The 22,548-nt window shown below is 34.2% G+C and overlaps 3 protein-coding genes across 3 annotated transcripts; all 3 read left to right on the top strand.

The window, feature by feature from the left end:
• The first annotated feature begins 1,911 nt into the window (after positions 1-1,911).
• On the top strand, positions 1,912-3,387 carry LOC111901788 (F-box protein At5g07610). Its single transcript, XM_023897659.2, has one exon. It carries the CDS (start codon positions 2,214-2,216, stop codon positions 3,366-3,368), a length of 1,155 nt encoding a protein of 384 aa, XP_023753427.1. The 5' UTR covers positions 1,912-2,213; the 3' UTR covers positions 3,369-3,387.
• Positions 3,388-7,834: 4,447 nt separating this feature from the next.
• LOC111901737 (F-box protein At5g07610) lies at positions 7,835-9,249 on the top strand. The gene has a single exon (XM_023897622.2). It carries the CDS (start codon positions 7,890-7,892, stop codon positions 9,132-9,134), a length of 1,245 nt encoding a protein of 414 aa, XP_023753390.1. The 5' UTR covers positions 7,835-7,889; the 3' UTR covers positions 9,135-9,249.
• Positions 9,250-21,174: 11,925 nt separating this feature from the next.
• On the top strand, positions 21,175-22,548 carry LOC111901787 (putative UPF0481 protein At3g02645). Its single transcript, XM_023897658.1, has one exon. It carries the CDS (start codon positions 21,175-21,177, stop codon positions 22,546-22,548), a length of 1,374 nt encoding a protein of 457 aa, XP_023753426.1.

Raw genomic sequence — 22,548 nt, 5'->3', positions numbered from 1 at the left:
CTAGCAATTGGACATGATGATTTTTGGAAAGAGAGAGAGGTTGATTTATTATTTGATTAATAAATGATTTATTAATGTATTATGAAAATAATATATTAATTAGAAATCATATTGTTTAATAAATAATTAATCAGAAATTAATTGGAATTAGTTTTAGGATTAATTGGATTAAATAAAAGTGCAGGGACTGTTTGGTTATTATTATTAGTTGAAGAAGAAAAGCCCAAGGACCTCACTGGGTGAGGTGGACGAAAATTACTAAGGCAAGCCCAAGAATTTTCGTCCAAGCCTCTTGGATAATGGGGATGGGTTGCTTGGTCACTAAACAGGAGAATTTAGGGTTTCTACCATAAACCCTAGATGTGGCACCAAGCTACCTTAGCTATATAAAGGACGTAAGGCCTTCACAAATTCGTGCAATCCTCCTCATAAGAAGCATTGGAATTTTTTTTCCCTCTCTCCTCTCTCCATAATCTCTTTATTACTTGTGTTGGGTGTGAACCATTAGAGGCACGACACTTATGGTGCTTGCTTCCAAAAGATCAACATGAGGATTTTCTAGTTGTTTACTATAACAACTAAAAGGTATGTAACCTTAATTCCTTTCTTTAGTATTTTCGAAAATATGCTAGGGTTCTTATTTTAATATTCATAGTTATAGATTCATTAGAGAAAAACCCGGATCTTGTCTTAGGATGCATGTACACTTACGAGTTTAAGTTGCTTTTTTGTTATGCCTAGAACCTATCAAACCTTTGCATAATCAAGATCATCTTCAGAACTAGAGAGTGCCTTTTCACAACCATAAGCACCTTTAGAACAAGAGAGCACATTTACACAACCATTAGCACTTGTAGACCAAGAGAGCACATGTGCACAACGAAGAGTACCTTTGCACCAAGGGAGCACTTTTGTTTGTAAAACAAGGAACACCTTTATGTCAGAATACAACACCCGACTGACGACGAGTTTATGTACATTTATGGTGGGTCACTTGACCCACATTTTTTCATAATAATCACCAGTAAGTTATTCAACTTTGTTAATTTTGTGAACATTAAATAAAATATATGAAAATTCTATTTCTTATTTCACGAGCATCGAAGAGGACTGGTCGATGATCGTTAATCGGTGATTTACAAATCACAAATTCCTTCACTGTATGTTTAATTCATTAATTGCATCGTAGGTTTTTTTTTTCCAGTCTTTTTATTATTATTGGTTCATTGTTTATTTGATATAATTTGAAGATTCTTAATTGTCATTGTGGTTAACATTCAATAACTTAACACTGAATTCCCTTTTTCACTTTTATGATTGTTCTATTCTATGATTTTACAACAGGCTTTTCTTATTGTTTCAAATTTTCAATGTCAGTTGATTATTTAATATTTGTTCATTTGTTTGATTATTTGATTGTTGTTTGTTTCAAAAATTAAATCAAGAATGTCTTAGAAAGAACTAGTAACGATGCAATTGTGAAATTATATCAAGATATAAGACCTCGTCGGGTATAATTATAAGAACTTTAAATCTTTATTTTGTTTATACGATTTGACCTGATTCAAACCCGCAATTAGTAATTTTTTGATAGTTTTTTTTTCTATCGGTTTCATTTAAGTAGTGAATAATATGGTTTTACGTTCTAGACTTGCCACTGACTACACATTGTGATCCCAAATGCTCCAACTTTGATTTCAAATGCTTAAGTCACATTTAACGTTATAACATTCGGTTAAAATCATATATTCATATTTATATCCGTACAATTTCACATAAAAATATTATCTCAAAATCAATGTTTTAAGATCGATATTATTAATCATTTTACATAAAACCGACTAAAATCTTGAAATAGTAATTGTATATTTGTATATATACATATACACATATTTGTTTTTTGGATTTAAATTAAGAAACAAGCTACATAGACCAAATATTTAATGTACTACTACTACATATTATTTGATTTTCGATGGATATTGTTGGTAAAATCGATGATAAATGTTACACTATATTCTATTTTATTTTATTTTGAGTGTCCGTATTTTTTGACAAATTCAAAACAACATCAAGAAAATCTTGGCAAAGCTTCCGTTGAAATCTGATTTTCTGTTTACTATATATCTGCTTCCGTTGCAACCTTTCACCATGAAAACACACCTTAAATACACAACTTCTTCAAGGCTATCAAGTATCAACCCACTCCAAAAATGGTTATCACCAGATCCAAAATGAAGAAACGGCAGATGCATTCTGGAGCTTTGATCGGATCCAACGATGATCTTTTAATCGAAATCCTTCTTCGGCTGCCTGTTGCCTCTGTTCTTCGATTCAAATCTGTATCCAAACACTGGCGATCCCTTTTGAGTCAACGACCTTTCACCCTCATTTATAAAAATGGTTCGATCTCTCGTGGCTTATTTGTTCAAGATTTCTATGTTCCATTTGATGATGAGAACAGAAACCCTCCTCCTTTTCATAATCTCGATTTCTATCCTGATCCTCGTGGTATTAGAATCATCCAATCCTGTAATGGATTGCTGCTTTGTTGTAGCATGCATGGGATCCAACGTGATTTTAGATATTACGTATTCAATCCCACCACCAAACAATTTGCTCTCATTCCATCAGTTCCTGGAGGTGGAAATATTCGTAGAACTATCAGTTTTATGGGTCTTGCATTTCATCAAACAGATTGTCCTCACTACAAAGTTATTTGCATTCGCTACATTAAGCGTGATGAGGATCGGTTTCAGATTCAAATCTACTCGTCTGAGACAGGGAAATGGAAGATTTCAGATCAATCTTTCTCTGCGCCTTATTATACGAGCTGCAGCTCTGGAGTTTATTGGCATCAAGCGATTCACTGGGCTCAGTCCAGTGGTAATCCGTCCTACTTTAAGCTCGACACCGAAGAGTTGCAAACGATGCAATCGTACTTTACTATCGACACAAAGAATTTTATTGGAGAAAAGTCTCTTTACTTTGGGGAGTCACGAGGCTGTCTGCATTTGGTGAACAGGGTCCATCGCATTCGCAGAGAGAGCCGTTTACAGCTGAATGTGTACGAGATGTTGAACCATCATTCCGGGTGGTTCCTCAAATATAGAGTGAAGCTTGATGAGCTTCTGAATGCAAGAAACCTAGCTCCGTCGTTCCTTGATCAATACTTCATTCAAGTCTTCGATGTGGTGAGGGGTGAAGAAGAAGAAGATGAAACCTTCTTCATCGTGATCCAAACTCCGGGGAGGATCATAAGGTACGATTTTCACGAAAAGAGTTTCAAGCTGATACTTGATCATAGCACTGGACCACTCTGGCACCGGGGAGCTCATCGTTATATTGAAACCATAGTTTCTCTCTAAAACCTCGGATCTGTGTGTAAATTTCTTAATTTTATCAACCACTATTTATTATTATTATTATTATTATATTGTTTTTTTATCAAGAATATAAATCATGAAAAAGTAGCAACTTATTTTTTCGGTTTTACCTCAACATCAATATATTTATTTGCTTAACAGTTTGAAACGCTAAGTTTTTGTATAAATAATTTATGGAGTAGTAGGTTAACCGACTTTTAGCCCGCTAGCCGGTTATATCTTATGGATGTGGCTTGTGTAAGGCTGTTGGGTGTGGGCAACATATATTACCGATTTTTAAAATGTGCCACATAATTATCTTAAACATAAATGAGTGTTATAACGACCAAATGTGGAAATGAGCAACACCAAATAACATGTAATAATACCCTTTATTTTCTATTTTATTTTTTAATTCTTTTTCGACGTATTTAGTTTCTATATTTTTCAATTTCTTTATTTTTTTTATTTATGTCATAATATTTATAATTATAATACAAATTAAATCTTAAATTAAAAATAACATTTAAAAAGTAACGATAAAAATAAAAATCCTAAATTAAAAACAACATTAAAAAATTACAATTAAGGATAAAAACACATTTATAAAAATAAAAATCCTAAATCTCGTTATGTGTCCAACTCATATGCTCGTGCCGCATGTTCAAATATGTGCCATTTTTCTTTCAGAACTCCGAAAGCATGTTTCACATCCTTGTGTGTTCCTTCTTGTCTTCTCTTGAAAAATTTATCTCTTGGTTCTATCGGGTGTCGAAACGCCTTTACAAACGTGAAATATGTTGGATATATTTCATCCGTGAGGTAATACCTGAACTTATACTCATGGCCATTTACTGTGAAAGGAGCATCCGGTGCCTTTCCTGTCAAAAGGTCCTGAAATATTGGTGACTGATCAAGAACGTTTACGTCATTGTTCGAACCCACTACTCCAAAAAAAGCATGTCAAATCCATAAGTCTTGTGATGCAACAGCGTCTAATACTAATGAAGGCAATCCAATATGACCACTTGTGTATTGACCTTTCCACGCCACAAGACAATTTCTCCATATCCACTTTATGCAATCAATGCTTCCAAGCATTCCCGGAAAACCATGTCGTTCTTCATGTGTCGCGTATAGTTGTTGTATGTCATTCAATGAAGGTTTGCGCAAGTATTTGTCACCGAAGGTTTCGATAACACCTCTCGCCAATCTATACAAACTTTCTCATATAGTTTGCTCTGACATTCTCATATGGTCATCAATAGAATCGGGCGATTCCCCCAAAGCCATAAGCTTGATTGCAGCAACACATTTTTGTAACCCTGTAAAACTTCGTTTACCTCTCTCATCGTACCTCAGTTGGAAATATTCATACCTAAACATATAATAAAATTTTCAAACAACTTTTTAATAATCTAAACAACATATAATAAAATTTTCAAACAACCTTTTAATAATCTAAAGAACGTATAATAAAATTTTAAAGCAATTATTTAATAATCTAAAGAACATATATTAAAATAGAAAATAGTTGTAATTACGTTATCTGCTTTCCATTACATTGGCTATTCGTTAAAATACATTTTTACGCAAACGAAACCTTCTTTTGAAATCGTTTGGTTGGTAGACACAATTATCCGCAAAATAATTGTGAACTAGACGTTTATGCCCCTCTTCCAATCTATGTTCAACGCCGCACGTCTGGTCAATATTGGAGCGGGCTCTAGCGGTATCATGTCGGTAACATATTGATACATCATACCCACGAACATATCATCCTCATCGATATCGTGATTGTATGGATGGAACGGATCAAAAGGTTCCATTTTATAATTAAACAGAGTATTAAGGTAAAATGAAATTTTTGAAATTGAAAGAGATGGAGATTATTGAAAGAGTTTGTTGAAAATATGATGAAGGTAAAATAAAGATAAATTTTAAGTATTTATAATAATAAGGAACTTTTTTTTAATTGTGACCGTTTGCAAACGGTCGAAAATATGACCGTTCCAGCCAATCACAACTCAAAAAACGGGCGTTTCCTTACGTTACCACGGTAACGCCTTTTTCCATAACGCCGAAAAACGAAATAGGGGCGGTGTTTAAGGCGTCGTAACGCCGTTACCTTCGAGCCACGTCATAATAACGCCATTAGGCGTTGCCCGCTCCGTGCCGCCTAAGCGGTGTTAGAGAGAGAAAGATGTATCTTTTTTACTTTAGTGAAGGTATTTTTAAATACGTAAGATGTATAAGCTATCTTTTTGCAAGAAGTACAATAAAGCATTACATATTATCTCCTTTGATAAAAAAAACATATTATTAATTTTTATGTTATATATGCAATTTGATTATAATTTTATATATTTATCATATTATTTATTTTATACTGGTGGTGTTGGTGTACCCGCACAATCAGGCGGGCCACGAATGAAGGGAGGTGGGTTGAATAATTTATTTTCGATGATTACTTAGTTTCTTTTGGTGAGCGGCGAACAATTTCAAAGATGATCATCAGTAGTTTTATTTATAAGTTTTGTACGGATACAGGGGTTGATGGTGTGTGACCGACATCGATGGCATTAGTGTCAAAACCACCTATCTCTATGAAAATTATATAATCATTCAAAAAAGTCAAAACCCATCTAAGATATTTACTCTGATAACTGCAATCCCCCCCCCCCCCCCCCCCCCCCCCCCAAATCGCCGACATGGAAATCAAATCTTACTGTGGCCACACCCAAAACCGCTAAACATCGTGAAACTATTTTTTTGGGTTTAAATCAAACCTTTTATGGTTTGAATCGAAATTATGGGTTTGATTTTGGTGTTTGACTATATTGAAAAGCTAAACAGTTATCGTGGTCGAAATTTCAATAGCAGTCACGTGCCGCTATTTGAAATCGCGGTTATCACGGTGATATAGCGGTTTTTTAAAATTATGTGTAATTTATATTATATATTTATACAAAGTTTATATATATTAGAGTATTAATAAATAATATTATATCGAATTTATATTATAAAAAGTCATATAAGAACATCACATAAACCATATATATAATATTTTAATATAGTAATATGGAAACTAAAAAGTGTCAAAATGTCATTGCAACTCAAGTCGTTCGTGGATTCTAAGTACCAGAAGAGACGAGAAAGAGAAATTATCATTTGTTGCTTTGTAGTTTGTAATTAATTGGATTTATTATTCGAACTTATTAAAACAAAAGTGTAGTGGACAAACTAAAAAAAAACAAATTTATTATTGAAATAGTCCAAATCGGTTTTTTCTTTGTAAAAGTAGCCCAACGTGTATTAAATTAAAAAAAAAAAAAAACGGATGTAGCGTTGCTATAGCGCCGATGAGATCTGTGGTAAATAGCGGTCAATAATAGCGTCACAACTATTCGTAAACGCTATTTCAAAATAGCGGTTCAGTAATACCGCAAAATGGTATAGCGCTGCTATAGCACCGCTATAGCGCGCTATTAGCATAGTTGAAAAGTAATAAGATGTACCTTAAACCTTGTATTCCTCTCTCTATGGGCAACGCGATAGAACCACAATGGATCAAACGGTAAGAATATCGAATTCCAACCAAATCGAGGACCATCCAACCCTTGTTGAGTTTCGAGCTTCAATTTCTTGTACCTTAAACCTCGTGTTCCTCCCTCGTAAAACTTGATATATAATCAGCTTACATCTATAGAACAACAATAGAGTGATAACCCCTACCCCCATCCCATCTCCATCATCGGTAACAACGTGATAACCTCCCAAAGAATTCCAACTTATGTTGCCATTTCATATATTTATAAATTTCAAGAAAAATAAGCATTTTTTGTCCAAATTTACAATAAAAACACAGCATAACATGCATGTTATTGCCCATAATATATGTATAATTTTAGCAATATCACTTAGGCACCTGTATATCAGGATAAATAAATTTTAATTCAATCTCATGTAATTTTTTGCAATCATTGGAGGCACCTGATGGCCTGACCCCATTCAGCTCTCTTTAGATCTCCCCCTCGAGGTGAGATTGAGTCATGTTAATTAAAATCTTATATCCAAGTCAGGAACCTAAGATCCCGATATACATTTGGATTAATCTTGATTTAGATAGATCCTAGTTGATCGGAATCGTTTTTCACTTATGAAATCCTAATATTGGGCAAAGCTTCCATGGCAATCTTGGTTAATATCAACTTTTGTTGCAATCTTTTTCAGCATGAAAATACAAAACCCTTACTAAAATCCTGAAACAAGGACTAATTTGAAAAAATAATAATTTTTTGGATCTAAAAACAATTACAAGGTATGGACCAAATTCGTATTAATTTACACCATCTCAACTTATTTATTTATTTATTTATTTTTCCTTTTTTATTTATTTTGTTTGAGTCGTTGAGATGCCTTTAAACTTTTGACAAATTCAAGTCAACATCAAGAGAATCTTGGGCAAAGCTTCCATGGCAACCTTCTCTTCTTTACTATTAACTTCTCTTGCAATCTTTCAAAATGAAAACACATGCCTTAAGTAGACCTCTTGTTCGAGGCTTTCAACCCACTCAAAAAATGGTGAACACCAGCCCCACAACCAAGAAAACCCGAAACCAGTCTGGAGCTTTGATAGGTTCCAACGATGATCTTTTAATTGAAATCCTTCTCCGGCTGCCTGTTATCTCTGTTGTTCGATTCAAATCTGTATCCAAACACTGGCTATCCCTTTTGAGTCAACGACCTTTCACCCTCATGTATAAAAATGTCTCCATCTCACCCGGATTTTATATTCACAACAAGTATATTCCATTTGATGTTGACAACCAAATTGTTCCTCTCGAAATCTATCCTCATGCTTGTGGTATTAGAATCGTGCAATCTTGTAATGGATTACTACTTTGCTGTACATTGCAGAGGATCCAAGAACGTAAATATTATGTATTCAATCCCACGACCAAGCAGATTGCGTTCATCCCATCTATTCCTGGAGGCAGGAATGTCCGTAACACTATCACTTTTATGGGTCTGGCATTTCATCAAACAGATTGTGTTCACTACAAAGTTGTTTGCTTTCATCATGCTCAGCATGATGAGAAGCTGTTTCAGATTCAAATCTACTCATCGGATGCACGGAAATGGAAGATTTCAGATGAATCGTTCTCTTTCTCTGCACCTTATTATGAATCCATAGGCTCGGGAGTTTATTGGAATCAAGCAATTTACTGGGCTCCCTTCTCTGCTACTCCATTGTACTTTAAGATCGACACAGAAGAGTTGCAATCGCTGTCATTTCCGATTGAGGCGGCAGTGGAATCTTTGGGAGGTGGTCCAAACGGAGCAATGCGGCTTTACTTTGGGGAGTCACGAGGCCATCTGCATTTGGTGGTGAAGGCCGATCGCAGTGAGACCCATTTGCATCTGAACGTGTACGAGATGTTGAACGATTGTTCAGGGTGGTTTGTTAAGTATCGATTGGATCTTGATGAGCTTCTGAACTCTTACCCTGAGATCAGTACACGTTTTTATAAATTTCAGGTGTTAGATGTGGTGAGAGGCGAAGAAGAAGATGAAACATTCATGGTGTTCATGATTCCAGGGAATAAAATCATAAGGTACAATGTTGCCGACAAGAGTTGTAAGCAGATATATGATCTCTGGCTGCTTCTTAAAAAAAAGCAGAAATATGATCTGAGCTCCGTTATCGATGGACCAATTGAGCATTCTGAAGTTCATCGTTATATTGAAACCATAGTTTCCTTCTAAAATGTCCAATTCTATGTAAATTTATTGATTATTGCTTCATTAAGATTACAAATTGTGTGAATAATAGCAAACTGATATTGCTTCATTACTATTAATAATAAAAGAGTTTATCTAAGTTGATTTTATTGGTAACGAAATTGCCATGGGATAACCAAATTCCAATTTCAATGGTGTCAAACTGTTGAGAGGTTGATAAAAATGTAGTCGGGTATCACTTTCTTATAACAAAATATATTTAGAACAATATATTGCGTTATTGTGTCATGGCAGCCATGCGAAAGGCCTTCTTATTTATCAGCAAGTGTTCTTGATGATCCAATGCCATTGTTGTTTATTTGAGCTTCTTTGGATGTGAATGCTTGATTTTAATAAACTAAAATGATCTGATAGTCACTTTTTTCCTTCGACAAAGCTTATGTCTAGTGTAATTGAGGTTGATAACTGTAATTGATGTTGTCTAGTGTAGAATCTTAATTTAAAATTTTGCATGTGTCCAAAAGAACAGAATAATGATCTTTTGGTTGGAGAAAGAAAAGAGAACAACAACATAGGGGTATATCATATATTTTTTCTCCTCACAGACCTTGTTAAACAAATCAACACCATTGGTTGTTATTCGTGGTGGAATTCTTTCATCAATTGCAAAATGAAATTCTTGAGGTATAGTTTAAAGGTCTGGCCTTGAATTCTGGTGCTTTCTCCGGTTGTTGTGATCTCAAGTCACAAATGCTTTGAATCCCAATAGTTCTTGATGTACTATCGTGTATTGAATGAAAATGTCTGATATAAACAAACATAAAGCTAAATAACGGATCCATTTGGCATATTATTGACAGATGAAAACCATTTCAGTAATCTTCATTCACCATCTCAAATAATTCTAGCCCTACCCTAACCACATGGATTGTAGCCTTCAAATGGTTTTTTTGGTGTGAAAATAGCTAACAAATGGTTATGTGCCTTACATTATGTGCCATACATTGTTAAAAGAAGGGATAATGACTTGAAAGGGTAACGAACTTTCGACTTTTGTCACATTTAGTCACTAAACTTTTTTTCGTTATCTATTTGCCATTAACTATTGAAACTGTTCACATTTTACCCTTATGACCGGCTGTTACCGGTCATAAGGGTAAAATGTGAACAGTTTCAATAGTTTAGTGGCAAATAGATAACGAAAAAAAGTTTAGTGACTAAATGTGAACAAAATCGAAAGTTCGTTTCCTTCTAAAAAGTTTAATGACTAAATGTGAAAAAACTTCCTATTGTATTATGTTTTAGCAAAATTATTTATTTTTGTTTAATTGAAGCAACATTTGTTGATGAAGAAATCTATGAAATAAAAAAACAAAATGTAACATCCGGATTTCCAGGTATCATCATTTAAGTATTTTTCTTTTGAGTTAAGAAGAGAGACCCGACGAGTTGACGCCTAAACTCGTCGAGTAAGGTCGCGACTGATGACTCAAATTAATGAATGGACTCGACGAGTCGGTGAGGCGACTCGACGAGTCCGCGCTGTTGGCAGAAACCCTAAATCTTTGGGCCCGAGCCATATTTAAATGCACTTATGGCCTTCAACTGCGACTACCATTCCCATAAGTGAGAACCCTAGCAAGCTTGAGTGTGTAGAGTGAGAGGAAGAACTATCTTGAGCTTTTTGGTGTGATAGATCTGGACCCTTCTAGGTTCAGAGAGCCGAGAATATGAAGCTTTAGTAGAGTAAACCTTAGGGTTCGAAGTTAGGAAGCATTTATGGGATTTTTATGGTATATATAGTTACTTTCATCTTACACATAGATATGAAGTATTTTATATAAATTACGTGCTATGTGTGCATATTATTTGAATACTTGCTGTCTATGCTGGATGAACGATTTTATACATGTTTTAAAAGATTTAAACGGTATATTTATTTTATATCTACAAATATATTGCGGATGAAACATGGATAGATGAAATAGTTGGTGTGTGATGAAATAAAATTATGAGAGATAGGTGATGATAGAAAGGTGGTGATAATTAGGTAAATAGATGACGATGAATATGTGATGTAGGATGAAAGGAGATACCATAACCTTAACCAGCAATGTGGCGATGTAGTGATCTACCAGAGTATAGATGGTGACCACGGACTGTTCTAGACAACCCAGTGGAAACACCAGCAGACCCATAACTTGTAGGTGATGAATTACGAGTTCATGCGATGTTGTAACTACGTATTCATGCGATGATACTTTAACCCCTTATTATGAATTACGAGTTCAAACGATGTTGTAACTAAATATTTATGGGATGTCACAAATTTCGCATGTCAAACCAATAGTCATAATTCACATCAGTGAGAATGGTTCATTTTTTTGTAAAACCAAAATCAAATTGGAAATTTTGATTTTTTATTTTGGAAAATGTCAAACCATTGGTTTTTTATTTTGGTTTGGTTTTTTGTTTTTTTTTTAAATATATTTTCAGGGTTTTGTTTTTTTTTTTTTTTTTATTTCATAGATTTCTTCATTAACAAATGTTGCTACAATTTAACAAAAATAAATAATTTGCTAAAACATAATAAAAGAGGAGGTTTGTTCACATTTAGTCATTGAACTTTTTAGAGGGAAACGAACTTTTGATTTTGTTCATATTTAGTCACTAAACTTTTTTTCGTTATCTATTTGCCATTAAACTATTGAAACTGTTCACATTTTACCCTTATGACCGGCAACAGCCGGTCATAAGGGTAAAATGTGAACAGTTTCAATAGTTCAATGGCAAATAGATAACCAAAAAAAGTTTAGTGACTAAATGTGACAAAAGTCAAAAGTTTGTTACTCTTTCAAGTCATTATCCCTTAAAAGAATGAAATAGAAACATTATGTTTTTATTTTTTTTGTGTGTTTTATGTGCCTTACATTATGTTTGTAGTTTCAATATTTAATTTAGGGAAATTAAGTATTCTAACCACATTTTAGGATGTTTTTAAAAATAATAACCATAATTTTTTTTAAAGTAACCACTCTCTTCGGGATGGACATCCCGACGCAAACCAAAACGGGTCAAGCTCACTACTGTAACCCAATGTTATATATATGGGCCCACACCAAAAAAAAACGGAATAAACATTCCGGATACTGAAATTCCGAACTGTTGCTATCAAAATTTCGAACACATATTTTTAAGTCTATCTACCATGGAATCAACAAACCGGGTGAGTTCTACTGTTTAATTTACTTGCATTTTAGTTTACAATTTTCTTTATGTCAGAATCTGTAGAACAATTATGGGATACAAGAAACAAGTATAAGTACCTTAAAATGTGTTACTACCACTCCTTAGAAAGGTTATAAGTCAATATTACCCATTACAAGTGATTCTGTGATGGTACTAACAGTCCAACATATGAAAAACACAATTCGGAACATGAAGATCATTTCCAGAATGATAGGCTGGAATGGTAGTAACGGTCTGAAATACAAAGATCAATTTGTGTATTAGTTCGAAGATCAATTTGTATTGATGTTAAAACATGGGTTTTAGAGATGAATAAATTATTTTCCATATACAAAAGCTTTCAGAATTGTGTCCAATAAATGTAAATTTTAATTGAAAAAATTGTTATACATATTTTTTATGGTACTATATATTAAATGTTGTTAGATTGTTGTTTGCATATTTTTTTCTGTCTAAGTTAGATTTGCATGAAATTGTTTGAAAATTATATAGACAGTGCTAGTTTGTACTGCATGCAAGTTCCCTGTTTTCATGGAATGAACTCTAATACTTGCTAATGTAATGTCATTCTAAATTTAATTATGAAAAAGAAATGGTATTGTTTTTTTTTAAATGGAAGTGATTTTCATTCGCATTAGTTAAATGATCGTTACAAAAGCTATTATATATATTTGGTATCCATAAATTAGAAAAACGTAAGGGATACATATTTGTTGGCGGACGATAAAATCTCCTCTAATTATAAAAATATAAGTAAGACAGTCTTGTTCTGTCCAAAACCTTATCAATCTCTACATTTGCATCTCGAATCTACTTCTCAATCTCCACATTTGCATCTCGAATCCACTTCTTAGTGTCTTTGACTTTTTCTGAGTTTTATTTTTATTTACGTGTTCCACTAGATTGTCTTAACGTTGATTGAGTTTTTGACTCATTTCAAAGTCCCTTACATTGGTTTTTCAGCGTCCTTCATAGCTTGAAAAATGTCATCATACATTTTATCTGGGAGTGAGAAATTCGGACCTCTAAAAATGGGTTAATATTCGAACAAACGTAGCAATCTTCTTATTTACAATAACAAACACCAAATTTAAATGCACTCATTCTCAAGTTTTTTTATGTTGCTAATGTACTTTGTTTACCATGTATAATAGATGCATATTAATAGTGATATGTTTTAACAAAGTAATGTGTGTCCGAAAATTGTGTTCGGAATATGTGCCCGGAATGTGTGTGTGAGCAATCTGAATCTTGGATTGTCTGTAAAGTTGTTTTACTTGCATTTTAGTTTACAATTTTCCAGTGTTCTAAAAGGCGCGCCATGGCGTGAGGCACGGCGTCGCCGTTACGAAAAGCTTCATAACGTTGCTGTTAGGCGTGGCGCGTGGCAAGGCGTGATATGGCGTGCCATGGCGCGTTATGGCGTGTTATGGCGCGTGTTTTTTCATTTTAGACACGTTTTTTTGCTTTTTTTTATACCTTTTCTAATCGGACATACAAGTATTGTGTTTTTTATTAACTTTCTGTTATTAGTTGTTGATATAACACTTCTAAAAACTAGGTATATTTGATATAAATTTATATTTATGCGGTAATATAATTATAAATTAATACAAAATCGCCGCCTTACATCACGCCTTAAAAAACGTCATGGCTCGCCATAACTCGTTAAGCTTGAGGCTTGGCCTTGCCGCCGCGTCACGCCTCACGCCTTTTAGAACCTTGCAATTTTCTTTATGTTAGAATCTGTAGAACAATTTTGAAATACGAGAAACAAGTCTGGATTAACTTAATTTTTGTAGTTATTTTTAATTTTAGCCATATAATAACCATATAAGTACCTTCAAATGTGTTACTACCACTCCCTAGAGAGGTTATAAGTCCTGCTTACCCGTTACAAGTGATTCCGTGATAGTAGTAATAGTCCGACATACGAACAACGCAATTCGGAATACGATGATCATTTCCAAAATGATAGGTCGAAATGGTAGTAACATTCCGGAATACGAAGAACATATTTTTTTAATTTTCTTTTTGATATAGTTAAATTAATTTCTAAATTTTTTGTGTTAAACCAATACCATGTGTTAGTTGTATTAGTCTGAAGATCAATTTGTGTGATTGTTGTTAAACAAAAGTGGGTTTTACAAATGAATAAATTATTTTCAATATACAGGAGCTTTCATGATTGCACCCGATAAAGGTAAACTTCAATTGAAAAAATTGTTATACATATTTTTTATGGTACTATATAATAAAAGTTATATATATATATATATATATATATATATATATATATATATATATATATATATATATATATATATATATATATATATATATATAAACCCACTTTTTTTAACAACATCCACACAAATTGATCTTCAGACTAATACAGCTAACACCTGCTTACCCGTTACAAGTGATTCCGTGATAGTAGTAATAGTCCGAAATACGAAAAACGCAATTCGGAATACGAAGATCATTTCCAAAATGATAGGTCGAAATGGTAGTAACAATTCGGAATACGAAGAACATATTTTTTTAATTTTCTTTTTGATATAGTTAAATTAATTTCTAAATTTTTTGCGTTAAACCAATACCATGTGTTAGTTGTATTAGTCTGAAGATCAATTTGTGTGGATGTTGTTAAAAAAAATGGGTTTTACAGATGAATAAATTATTTTCAATATACAGGAGCTTTTATAATTGCACTCGATAAAGGTAAACTTTAATTGAAAAAATTGTTATACATATTTTTTATGGTACTATATGATAAAAGTTATATATATATATATATATATATATATATATATATATATATATATATATATATATATATATATATATATATATATATATATATAAACAACTTTTATTATATAGTACCATAAAAAATATGTATAACAATTTTTTCAATTAAAGTTTACCTTTATCGGGTGTAATTATGAAAGCTTCTGTATATTGAAAATAATTTATTCATCTGTAAAACCCACTTTTTTTTAACACAATCTACACAAATTGATTTTTAGACTAATACAGCTAACACGTGGTATTGGTTTAATGCAAACAAATTTAGAAATTAATTTAACGCATATTTTTTCTGCCTAATTTAGACCTACATGGAATTGTTTGAAAATCATGTAGACATTGCTAGTTTGTACCAAATGCGAATTCCCAATTTTCATGGAATGAACTCTAATATTTGCTATTGTAATGTCATTTCAAATTTAATTATGTAAAATAAATGGTATGGTTTTTTAAATGGAAGTGATTTTCATTCGCATTAGTTAAATGATCATTACAAAAGCTATAACATATTTAAATGGTTTCCAAAAATTAAGAAATCGTAAGGGATACATATTTTGTTGGCGGTCGATAAAATATCCTATAATTATAAAAATATAAGTAAGCCAGTCCCGTTCTGTCCAAAAGCTTATTAATCTCCACATTCGCATCTCAAATCCGCTTCTCAGTCTCATTGACTTTTTTTTCAAGTTTAAACTACCCATTTTTCTTTTTTATTTAAGTGTTCCACCAGATCGTTTGAACGTTGATTGAGTTTCTGACTCATTTCAGAGTCCCTTACATTGGCTTTTTTAGCCTCTTTCATTGCTTGGAAAATGTCATCAGTCATTTTATCTGGGAGTGGGAAATCTGGGCCTCTAAGAAACGGGTTAATATTCAAAGAAACGTAGCAATCTTCTTCTTCACAATAACAAACACAAAATTCAAATGCACTCATTCTCAAGCATTTTAGTTTGCTAATGTACTTCGTTTATGATGTATAATAGATGTATATTAATAGTGTGATGTTTTAACAAAGTAATGTGTGTCCAAAAATTATGTCCAGAATGTGTGCCCGGAATGTGTGTGTGGGGAATCCATGTCTTGGATTGTATGCAATGTTGTTGTACGATTGATTTGAGGCCCAAAATGTTGGTTTGAAATGTCAGTCTGGAATGTGTGTATCAGATTGTGTGACCTTCAATGTTCATGCCCCACTATAAATAAGAGATTGAAGAAGTTACTTATACAATTCCACAAATTCAACAAATCAACCCTTATCATGGACTTCAGAATAAATCCCTTAACTTTTGAATTTCAAACGTTAGCGGAAGAAAAAATTACAAAAATGGTCCCTATGGTTTGCTGATTTCTTTGGGTAAGGTCCAAAAAATAGTTCCCTAGCAAAAAAAGGTCCTTATTTGATGTTTGAGTTGTGGATTTGGTCCCTAAAATTAACATCCGTTACTTCACTCTGTTAAATTTGCTCAAATGACTATTTTACCCTTCATTATATATTTCAATTAATTTTTATTAGTATAGATATTATCTAGTGGGTCCCACTTACACCCCATTTTTCAAAAACAACCCTACCACCTACCTCTTTCCCAATCCAAAATACAGTCAGACCCCGTTGTCTTCTCCGACTAGCCCATGTAGTCTTCTTCGATGACACGACACATTTTTCTGATAGGAAAAAAATTGAAGGAAAAAAAAAATACTAAATTACAAAAACCAAAAATTTATAAACCCACCACTATGAACACCACCATCACCATCATCCACTGTTACCTCACCCGCCCACCCCATCCAGAAGGTAGACCCAAAAGAAACCAAAATCAATAGCATCAAATGATGCCAAAATCATTTTCCCATCATCAAAAATCGGTTCACTGTGTTTTTGATCCTCCAAAATCTATGTTTAAATAAGGGAAACAATGTAAATTCATAATCAAAAGAAACCAAATTGCCAACCTAGATTACTCAAAAAACATATATGTTGTTGTATAAAACAAACAAAAATCTTCAAAACCAATTGGATATTCAAATCAAGATGTAAAAATAATATTGCGTCATCTTCGTTTTCATGGATGAAGAAACACAAAATAAAGTGGAGTTAGCAGTGGAGGAGATGAGTTTTACAGGAATGAAGGATGAACAAAGAGAATGAGAAAGGATATGTTTGGCAAAAAAACTTATTGCTTATTAGCTTATTAGCTTATAAGTTTGTAACATCCCGAGATTTTGCAGGTATTTCCGAACCCTCTTTACTATCATTATTTGGTCATTTGGAGTCCTTGGGGTTGGAAGTGTAAAGCCAAGATAAGTATAAGGGCCAAGGTTGCAACCTTAGATCAAGAAGGAGTACGTTGAGCGTACATAAGAGTACGCTAAGCGTACTAAGGTCCACCTTAGTACGTCGGGCATACACTTGTGTACGTTGGACGTACTTACGTCAGGATGAAACCCTAATATTTAGGGTTTGGGGGCTATATAAGCAACATTATGAGCTCATAACCCTCCCTTACCTCAGCCTCCACTGTTTAGAGCTGTTTTCCCCAAACCCTAGCCATTTCCTTGAGTGTGTGAGCTTATAAAGTGTATTTTGAGTGTTTTGAGAAGAAGGTATTGCATCAAAGAGTTGGAGAAGAAGATCAAGCTTGTAGATCTGAAGTTGGTTGGTGCCCTAGAAGCTCCAAATGGTAAAAAGCTTTAGACTTTATGCATGCATTTATCGATCTTGCTATTTTGGCTTTAAGTAACCATTTCTTGTCCCAAAAGTCCCAAGATGGTGCATAATCTGATTTGGATGAAATAAATTGTCCTTCTAGACTCTTGAAGAGGTTTTGAGTGATAAAAATGAGGTCCCAATGGCTTAAGACGTCCCATGCATGGAGTAAGAAGGTCTTAATGGATCAAGACCAAGTATTAAGAGCTTTCTGGACGTCCAAAGTGATAAAGTTCGTGACTTTATGGGTCCTAGGCACATTTGGTCACTAGATCTGAAGTTTGGGCTAAAGTGCTTAAGCCATTAAGCACTTATTAGGGTTTTAGCAAATCACCGCGTACGCCCGACGTAAATCCAGTACGCCCAGCGTACTGAGTCAACCACCCCAATGGTGGTCAACTTCAGGAGGAGTACGCCCAACGTACCAGAGGAGTACGCCCCGCGTACATCCTCTGTTGGGCTTTTATTGAATTGAGCTTTGAGATTGGGCCACCTTTGGACTAGTTGGACTTAGGCCTTGCATATGTGGACTTGTGGATCATGGATTTGGAATTGGGCCTTGGCACAATTAAGAGAAAGGACCAAAATGGATTATGTGGACCCTTAGTCAAGATTGATAATCCATGTATTGACATAGTGTTTATTATTTGAATAGTTCGGGACATTCAGTAAGACAGCGATCGGAGACTTTCGGTTCATTTCAGCACCACTTGTGAGGTGAGTTGTCATCACTATATCAACAGGGTCTAAGGCACCAATGCCGACCCTTTTCGGATTTGTATCCGGATTTATTACACGTTATGCTTTATGATATATATCATGGTTATAGGATGGTTGCTATGTTAGAGATCGGTTAGGTCAGTATCCTAGTTATAGGATGGTTGGTATGTTAGTGATCGGTTAGATCGGTATCCTGGTTATAGGATAGTTGCCATGATTAGTGATCTGTTAGATCTGCATGTTTACTTGTTTATATGTATGTGCACATGTTTGTTGGTTTGGGGAAAGGGTTGAGGCATGTCCTACTGTGTGCAGTAGGCCAAGACACCCTGGGCGGACCGGGTAGACTGTAGGCCCGGGCCTAGTTAGGTCAAAGGCCTAGTGAGCGGTTCGGATAGGCTGAAGGCCTCGAGGAGGGTGGTCCAGACGTGCTGAAGGCTCAGAGAGCGGTCCAGATGGACTGAGGACCGGGAGTTAGTCCAGTCTAACTGATGGCTCGTTATGCATGTTGTTTGCTTATATGTTTATATAATATGGTTATATCTGTATGGCGTTGGTATTTTGGGGGTAACTCACTAAGACTTCGAGCTTACATTTATCGATTATTGTTTCAGGTACTTTTGATGATTGCGGGAAGGCGAAGGCGTGTTCATACAGCTCTTCGTATCTCATGATTTTATGATTAGATTCTGGGGAAACTCTGATGCTTAAACTATTTTGAAAACAAATTGTAATAACTTAATGGTTTTAAATGTTTAAAAAAGTTTTAAATTGGATTGAATTTTATGGGTGTTACAAAGTTAATAAGTAAGTGTAGGGTAACTTATGAAAAAAATGACTTATTAGAGGTTCCCCACCGGAATAAGTTATTTTCATCCAAACACTTTTTTATTTTATAGTGGTGTGGAACCTAATAAGTTGTTTTAAAAAACTTAGCCAAACACCCCCTAAAGGTTCTTGACAATTAGGACAGATGCCTGATGGGAATCTAAACTCCAGATTTGTGTTTGCCTCTTAGAGATGGCGACCTTCTTGGTGTTGCGGATCTTGCAAGTGTACGACATCTTCAAGATGACGTTGAGGCTTATATCGGGTAGAATTGTGAGAGAGACAGAGTAGCAATGATGGTGGTTGGTGGTCATAAAACTTTATTGGCGATGGTGGTGCTTCGCCATCGGTAGGTGAGGGTCTGACCGGCAGGAGAATGAGGATGTGGTTGTTTAGGGATCCGGGTTGTTCCACTGTTCAATCATCATCCGTGGGCAGCGACAATTGTTGGATAACTCGTGGGAGTGATCATCATCTCTAGCCACACTTATCCTCGGTGGAGCAAATCGGGATTTGAGAAGGAGTTTTCCCCCTTTGGTTGTATAGGTGAATGGAAGTATAGTAGAACAGAAGTGATGAAATGAAAAGTATGTGAAAAGAGGTAGAGGTGAGTGTGAGGAAGATGAGGAGATATAAGAGGCCGCAAACGGTGTTTTATATCACCAGAAGAGAGAGAGAGAGAGAGAAAGAGAGAGAGAGAGAGAGAGAGAGAGTTCTTTTGTCTTTTATTATTAATAATTTATAAAAAAGGGAAAATATAATTAATAATTAATAAAAATAAAAATAAAGGGTAAAAAAATCATTTCAACACACTAACAGACTGAAACTAACGGATGTTAGTTTTTGGGACCAAATCCACAACTCAAACACCAAATAATGACCTTTTTTGCGAGGAAACTATTTTTTGGACCTTACCTAAAGAAATCGGCAAACCACAGGGACCATTTCTGCAATTTTGTCTTAGCGGAATTTTGACTTTTTTGTTGTTTTTTTTTTTGGTACAAAATGCTATGAAATCCAAATTATAGGGGTTTTTTTTTTTCTTTTTTTTTCTTTTTTTTTTTCTTTTCTTAGAGAAAAAGTATTTTTGATAAAACATAAAATTAGTCCAAAACAAGTTCGAAATGGACCCATATAGGACGGTGGTTATTTATGTAAATGGCTCAAAATGTAGTTATAAAGATGTAAACTCACATTTATTCGGGTTACTTTTATGATTATACATAAGTTAATTTTTTTTATTTTTATGAAATGTTCCTTTTTTTTTCCGTCTTATACCTAAAATATGTTTGGACCAACCATATTAGATATATTCGATATATGGTTTTTCAACATTATGAATATAATCATTTTCAAATAAAACAAGAACCTATGTTAAAGTTGACTTCCGGAAATCTTGACTTATTACATAGTGAAATATTTTAAGATTATATTCAATATTGTTTATATTAAGATAGAGATATTTTAAGTACTAAAAATAGAATGTCAAAAAGCATAATCAATACATGGGTTCAACTAAAAATTATATGCACTAAATAATACATCCACTCGATCAAAGCTTAGGATTTGCATTTAAGGCTTGACACTTTCATTACAAAACCAAACAATTGAAGCGATTCACGAAGAAGGTAACCCCACTATTTTCAGAAGTTGCATCTTTTTTATGTGGTTTGTTTTAATCACATTTGTTATCATCTAATCATTTTCTTCTATCTAATTGTTGCAGACGAAATTTATAAGCTAACATTCTGAATGGAAGATGCTAATGTGGAATCCGGAGAAGTAGATAACATTGGGAATACTGTTAAATTTCTACTTGATTATAAAGAAAACGGAGAGGTTCTAGGCAAACAAGTGCCACCATCAATTTACATGGTTCCTAGTGTGATCCGAGATCTCAGCCCAACTTGTTTCAATCCGAAGGTGGTGTCTATTGGGCCTCTTCACAGACATAACGAACATTTACAAGGATTTGAGATTCAAAAACAAACTTATTTACATAATTGGTTGCGTCGACTAGGTACTGTGCCAAACCAAACACTCCGAACATGTGTTGAGAAGGTGATTCAATCAATAGAAATAATCAAGGAATGTTATGGAAGATCAGTGACCTACAACGATCTTGAACTTGCGAAGATGATGGTAATAGATGGTTGTTTCATACTTGAGTTCATTCAGAATGAATCAGAAAAATCATCCGGGTGTAACATGATGATTACTCCATTGATCGTTTATGACCTGCTACTGATAGAAAACCAAATCCCGTTTTTTGTTCTTAAAATCATATTTGACTGTACTATTGTAGCATCTGGAAGAATGCACATCAACTCCTCATTTACCCAGCATATTAGCGTACTTCTAGGATACTACAAAGTCTTTGAATCAAATTCTGTAGTACCCAATGTCAGCCTAGATTCCACTACTGATCATCTTCTTCACTTTGTACACAAATATTACCAGCCTGTGGAACCGATGCCATCAGTGTTTGTCGAAGCAAATCCAAAAGGCCACACAGCTGTGGAATTGCATAGGGCAGGGATGAAGTTCAAGCCTAATGAAGATGAGAATTGGGCAATGGCTTTAAAACTGGAATTACAATTACCCTCATCTTTTTTTTCATTGTTACCCATTTTCACAGCCATTCCCCCATTTTCATGGTTACAATGGCCTACTCTGAAGATGCCAATAGTTTGTATTCATGATATGAGTGAATTGGTTCTTCGGAACCTCCTTATATACGAGCAGTTTTCTGATGTTAATAAATATGTTACATCATATGTCTATGCCATGGATATGCTAACCGATACTCCGGAGGATGTTGCCATTTTGGTAAAATCAAAAGTCCTTACAAATCTTTCGAGTTCGAACGAGAACGCTGCAAATATGATAAATGGCTTAGTTAAATTTGTTAGCATCCCAGATTTCTTTTATGATCAACAGTGGAAAGATATGGATGCTTACTACAATAGTTACTGGCCCAATACTCTTGCTGGGTTGAAGGGTAAATATTTCAATAATCCTTGGAATGTAATTGCTCTAATTGGTGCACTTGTCCTGTTTGCACTTACCGTGGTTCAGACCTTCTTTACTATCAAAGCCGCAAATGCGACCAATGTAACTATGTAA

Source organism: Lactuca sativa, chromosome 9 (genome assembly GCF_002870075.4).
Source record: "Lactuca sativa cultivar Salinas chromosome 9, Lsat_Salinas_v11, whole genome shotgun sequence".
Taxonomy (NCBI): domain Eukaryota; kingdom Viridiplantae; phylum Streptophyta; class Magnoliopsida; order Asterales; family Asteraceae; genus Lactuca; species Lactuca sativa.
The sequence above is the reverse complement of the archived record's forward strand: the minus strand, read 5'-3'. Positions and strand labels throughout refer to the sequence as shown.